At 48.4% G+C, this 6,246-nt stretch overlaps 1 protein-coding gene across 1 annotated transcript in view; it reads right to left on the bottom strand.

Moving 5' to 3' along the window:
• Positions 1-5,023: 5,023 nt before the first annotated feature.
• The window catches only part of LIPH (lipase H), a 53,749-nt gene continuing 52,526 nt past the window's right edge, over positions 5,024-6,246 (bottom strand). Inside the window, exon 10 of the mRNA XM_006071082.4 lies at positions 5,024-6,125. Coding sequence (XP_006071144.3) covers positions 6,038-6,125 — 88 coding nt within the window. The 3' untranslated portion in view covers positions 5,024-6,037. The remainder of the gene's footprint in view (positions 6,126-6,246) is intronic.

Genomic DNA, 6,246 nt, shown 5'->3' with positions numbered 1-6,246 from the left:
ATACACAGGGCAATTGTCACCTCTTCTGAGAAGCCTTCTCCAGCTCCTGCAGTCTAAAAGGCTGTTCCTTCTCTGTGCTTAGGGCCGCCTGTGAAGTGTCTTTATTCCTGCGGTTGCATATACTGTGCTCCAGTGTCATCACCCATCTCTCCAGGAGACAGTGAACACTTCTGTAAATGAGACAAGGTCTCACCATCCTGTGTCTGTCCCAGCCCTTAACCCTGTGCCTGGCTTTTCATTGGCACTTAATTAGAAAGAAAGAAAGTGAAGTCGCTCAGTCATGTCTGACTCTCTGTGACCCCATGGACAGTAGCCTGCCAGGCTCCACTGTCAATGGGATTTTCCAGGCAAGAATACTGGAGTGGGTTGCCAGTTCCTTCTCCAGGGAATCTTCTCTACCCAGGAATCAAACCCAGGTCTTCTGCACTGCAGGCATGCTCTTTACCGTCTGAGCCACCAGGGAAGCCCAAACTAAAGAAGGTCCTACCGAGATTTGAACTCAGATCACTGGATTCAAAGTCCAGAGTGCTCAACATTACACACTTAATAATAGTTGGTTAAATCAACGGACAAGCCTAGGGAGGAAACTACTGGTTGTTTGGTTTGGACCATGTTGATTTTGAGAAGTCAAAGGAATATAGGAGGAGAGAAACTGAATGAATAATGACACTGAGCCTGTGCCAGTACTGTGCACAGCAGAGAACAGGAAGAAAAGCTCCTGTTCTCAAGGGCTTCGCTTTGCCTTTGGTTGGGGGAGAGTATGGAGAGTTACAGAGCATGACATTGCTACAGAGGAAATGATGTGGCCAAGCTTCCAGAAAAGCAAGTATCATCATCCCTTTTATGGATGATGGCTGAGCAGGTGTTCACATGGAGTCACTTTAAGGGTTGATGAAGTCCAGAGCTGTGAGTGTCGAGCAGGACTGCATCTTAAACATTGGTCCCTTCCAAGCCCATGCTCCTTGCTCCGCCTGGCACTGGCACCACCTCTCAATGCACAGGTGAAAATCCAGAGCTTGGGCTAAACATTCATACTTTCTGTCTAGAGGAGACTGTTGAAACGGGACAGGGGGAGGTCTCTTAGGGAGACCATAAGAGGGAAAGTAATAGCGGCTGACATTCATTGAGTCTAGGCACAGCTGACCCCACAGGAAACCTTTTACACACATGAATGTATTTATTTATCATATCATGAGGCAGGGGCTCTTAAAAGCCTCCACTTTACAGTCCAGAGAAGGAAAACTTAGGCAAAGAGAATTCAGTAGACGGAGGTCACATCCCAGCAGACAACAGAGTCTACCCGCTTACCCTATATTGCCTTTTGCAGAAAAGACTGAGATTAGAAGCCTGCTAAGGAAATAGTAGAAGCAGTGAAAGAGAACAAGATAGCTCATTCAGGGATGTTGCATGAGAGAGAGGGTGGTGGGGAAGAGTGTACTAAGGGCCCCAGAAAGACTGTTAGAAAGGAACCAGTGCTGTGTCAGAGTCCATGGAAAAACCCAGCAGGGAGACCTGAAGGACTGTGGGACTCAGCCACCACCAGGTGGAAAGGGACTTTTGACAGCTCATTTGGAAGACACAAACCTAATTTCCTATAGGCTCACTGCCCAAGCCCCTGCTTGCTGCCCCTGACCTATCCCCCCTTGCCTCCTTTCCTGATTTCTCCTGGTCAACCCGTCTGCTTTGGGGAAGAAACCCTGGACTGTGTTCCCCACTACCAGCCCACCTCCAAAATGATCATGGTTTCCCTTCTGGCCCCCAGCCAAGCACCTGCAGAGCCAGCTGCAGCCTGCACAGCTTCCACTGAGGCCACTCATTTACAGCACATGCCAGGCAGCCTGTAAAGCAGAGCAGCAACCCACCACCAGGGACACATGTTGGACTGGGAAGCAGGTCGGGGTAATGGTTCAGGGGTAGGAAGGAAGAAAAGCCAAGAAGCTCCAGTGAGAATGAATTAGCCCATCACTCCCTGTGGCTCTTTGTCTTAGGGCTCACCCTCCTCTTCTGGCTTAGCTCTGAGCAGACCACATGGCTTTGCGTCCCCATTCCTGCTCCAAGAACAGGATTGACACCTGCCCCAAGAGGAAGACCCAAGGGCCAAATCCTCTCCCTGGACTTTGGAATTGGACCACCTAGTGAGTGGTCCCAATGATCCCAAGGACCCCAGTGACCCACAGCTGCCCTGTGGAGTGGGTGGAGCTGATGCAGAGAGACACACGGCAGAGCACAGGGTTAATAAAGTCCCATGGACTCTTGTTGCTGAAGGCTCCAGGGTGGCCACCATCCCTGCTCTTCCTGATGTCTGATGGTTCAGCTCTCTCTCAGGTTCCACAAGTCCTCTGTCTAATAAAATCCAGGCTAATATGAGTGGATTTCTGCTGCTGGCATCCCAGGTCAGGAATGAGAACACAGGATAGGGGTCTGAGGGTGGGAAGTTTTGGAAATAAATATCTTGATCTCTTGGAGAAGGCGATGGCACCCCACTCCAGTACTCTTGCCTGGAAAATCCCATGGATGGAGGAGCCTGGTGGGCTGCAGTCCATGGGGTCGCTAAGAGTCAGACACGACTGAGCGACTTCACTTCCACTTTTCACTTTCATGCATTGGAGAAGGAAATGGCAGCCCACTCCAGTGTTCTTGCCCGGAGAATCCCAGGGATGGGGGAGCCTGGTGGGCTGCCATCTATGGGGTCGCACAGAGTCGGACACGACTGAAGTGACTTAGCAGCAGCAGCAGCAGCAGCATCTTGATGTCTAAGCCAGAATGGAGGTGGCTCCCTCAAGTCCCTGAGGACAAATCCACTCCATTCTGCTCAACAGACATCGGTTGAGCTCCTGCTTTGTGCCTGGCATTGTGGTGGGTGCCAGGGTAGCAAAGACAAATAAGCAGCAACTGCTCCCGTGGTGCTCACAGCCTTGGAAGAGATGCCAACATGGAAATAGATTACAATATGGCTGAATACCAGCAGCGCCAGAAGCACATACAACGTTGGTGGCAGAGTGGGTGGTAGAAGAGAGCCGTGGAAGACCAAGCCTGGCTCAGAGTCCCCCAGAAGTGCCTGAGGATCCTGGAGGGCTTTAGCTGAGGTGCAGAAACAGGGGAGTGGGCGAGGGCAAAATCTCCTTGTCTTCAGGATAGGTGAGCTTGCTGCAGGATGGTATGGGGACCACCTGAAAGTTGTGATGAGGAGTGAAAACAAGAGCCAAACTCGCTCACCCAGGAAGCCCGTGAAGTGGGCAGTGGACCAACAGAGACAAAAGAGATAAGAGTAAGAAAGGTGCCTGGGAGAGAGGTCCAAGACAGAGAAGGGTGGGCGCCCCCAGGGAAATGGGCTGTAGCTGGGGGTGGAGGGCTGGTCCTTCCTCACAACTGAGCATGACTCCATAGGGCTTACAAAATAATGGACAGTGTTCATTTAATATTTCCTGAGCGCAGACTACATTGTAGGCATCACACTAGGCACACAGCCTGTGCCTGGCAGATCAGTTTACTGGAGAAGACAGACATTAATCAAATAATCATACACATACGTGTTTAAAAAAATATATAAAAATGGCTATGGAAGGGGGGGGTCCAGCACACTCTATGGAAAAATGAGGGCCGGGGACACTCCCCTGAGGAAATAACCATCCAGTGAAGGTCAGGATGCTAAGTAGGAGGAGATACAGGTGAATAGAAGAGGGGACAGGGTAGGCTATAGTTTAACTGCATCTTTGCTGGGGATTCAGATGAATACACTGACAAAGAGAAGGAAGAGAGGCAAGGATAACTGGAGACAGAGTTCCAGGGGCTTGGGAAGAAAGATTCTGAGAGTGGTCACGCCTGTCACTGCCTTCATTTCACCTGATCACTATCACATGAAACTCACTGAAATCCACCTCCACTCCAGGGACCAAACTTCTTTCATTTATTTATTTGCTCATGCATCCTCCCACCCCACAGTGAGGTGGGTACCATGCTAGGAGATGCCAGGAGAAGAAACTCAAAGAAACCCACTGGCCTGAGGAGCTTATAAATCGATGGAAATGCTGTTCCTGGCATTTTTCCACTGTTTTGATCCCCCGCTTACCAAGGAAGGCAAAGAGGACAAAAAAGTAACTATGCTAATCAGAATACAGGACCAGTTGAACTCTAAAAAGAAATCAGAGCCTACGAGCACCCAGATCTCTAAGTCCACCTCTGCTGGAAACATGGGAGGCTGATAAAACATCCAGGTGGGCAGGAGCATCGCTGAACTTTCCTCCTTCCAGAGTTCAGACATTCGCTGCAAGCATCCCACACTTCAGTGGAACAGACTCTGGATTTGCTGTGTATGTATAAATAAAGATAAGACGTGCCACACAGTATATTTACAGAGTTCCATCGTTTATGAAACAGAGATTCCATTTAAGACTATTCTCACAGAAAGCAGTAGAAGAGCAGTCACTTGGATGGGGAGGAGGCTAGTGGACCTGTGACTTTCAGGAACCTTCCTGCAGTGGCCACAGCTGGGCCAGGGATGCTGTCCACCCTTTGGCCCTGTCTCCATCCTGGGCATCTGCTCAAGGATCACCCTCTTGTGGTTCTGACCCCTCTGACCTTGGCCCTTGGGGGACCTCTTGACTTGGCTGTTGTCATTCCAGATTCATATATCATGCCTCTTCCTAGAGAAACCTGAGAATTCCTCAGACTGGAAGCTTCAGATGCTCCAAGAGCAAATAAGTTAGTGCTTTGAATTCACATGTTAACAAATAGGTTGTTTATCATCACTCCAAAAGAGTAACACAGATTACCTCTAACAGGTGGGACAATGGATGGATGATTGTTGTTGTTTAGTGGCTAAGTCGTGTCCAACTCTTTTGAGACCCCATGGACTGTAGCCTGCCAGGCTCCTCTGTCCATGGGATTTCCCGGGCAAGAATACTGGAGTGGGTTGCCATTTCCTTCTCCAGAGGATCTTCCTGACCCAGGGATTGAACCCACGTCTCCTGCATTGACAGGCAGATTCTTTTTTTACCACTGAGCCACCAGGGAAGCCCTGGGACTATGGATAGCATATTTTTATTTTGCATTTGTGCATTTCTAAATTTCCTTCAATAATTACAGATTACATTGATAAAAAAGAAAAACAAAAACCTTTCTTAAGTATTGCTTAAAATGAGGGTTGCATGTAAAGTGATGATTCTTCACCTTAAGTGAAAAACAAGCTCCACGTCCTCTCCTGCCTCCTGCCCTATTCCATGTCCCTTTGAGCAGGGCTTCCCCTCTGTTTCATCTGCTCTTCTTCCCTCATCCACTTACTGTCTAGTCCAAGCAGCTGCCCTCTTGGTCTGTCCCTACCTCCTCCTGCACTAACCCACTTTAAACAAGGCAGGAAGCCAGGGGTATGGTTTTCTGCCTTCCTAAAGCAAATAGCCTAAGAGAGAAGCTGGTGTTGATAAGGAGAAGCTCTCTTGTTGCACATTAGATAAGCCATATCAAAATAAATAAAAGCATATTCACATGTATCAAGCCACTGACAGAAGTGGCACCCAGGGGATTTCAAAGAACCCTTCACAGTCTTGCCTCCCAAGCCTACACGAGAGCCCTGTGAGGTAGGTCTGTTTCCATTCCCTTCTTTGTGCAAAACCTGGAAGGATCTGGCATGGGGAGCATGGAGTCAAGTCCAAAGTGAGGCCTCCAGACAGTCCTTCCCTTAAGATGCTTGGATGGCCACTGTGATGGGCAGAACTTCCCGAGTGACAAGCAGCAGAATCGACAGGTCGGAACAAAGGAGGCCCCAGGACACAGCCTAACACGGTGCTGGGCCGTCGGGAACCTAGCTATTTCTGATTTGCCCTACTTAGAGACTCCCTTCCCAGGACTGTTTCATAATCCAAGGTTGTTTGACATTTTGCAGTGTGACATCCATAGGACATTACTGTAAAAGGGAAAAAAAAAACCCAACCCTGGTTATTCCATACTTTTTGTGCCTTGAGGAAAAGATGAAGTGAAGCTTTAAAAAGCCTGCAGTTGTAGCATTCTTGATGTTACTGGTACTCAGGTGTCCTGACAACAATTATATTTGCAGCTTTGGGCAAAGAATAGGTTGGAAGACTGTTTCAACATTTTCCATCAGTACAAGATCATACCGACACAACTGGGGCCTGTAAAAACAAAATGAAATATCCCTGTCAATGCAATGATAAAAATACCCTATTCTAGTAGAACAAATTGTACAATCTCTCTCAGATATAAAATTACTTAGCAATTATTTTTAATGTTCTA

Source organism: Bubalus bubalis, chromosome 1 (assembly GCF_019923935.1).
Source record: "Bubalus bubalis isolate 160015118507 breed Murrah chromosome 1, NDDB_SH_1, whole genome shotgun sequence".
NCBI lineage: Eukaryota > Metazoa > Chordata > Mammalia > Artiodactyla > Bovidae > Bubalus > Bubalus bubalis.
The sequence above is the reverse complement of the archived record's forward strand: the minus strand, read 5'-3'. Positions and strand labels throughout refer to the sequence as shown.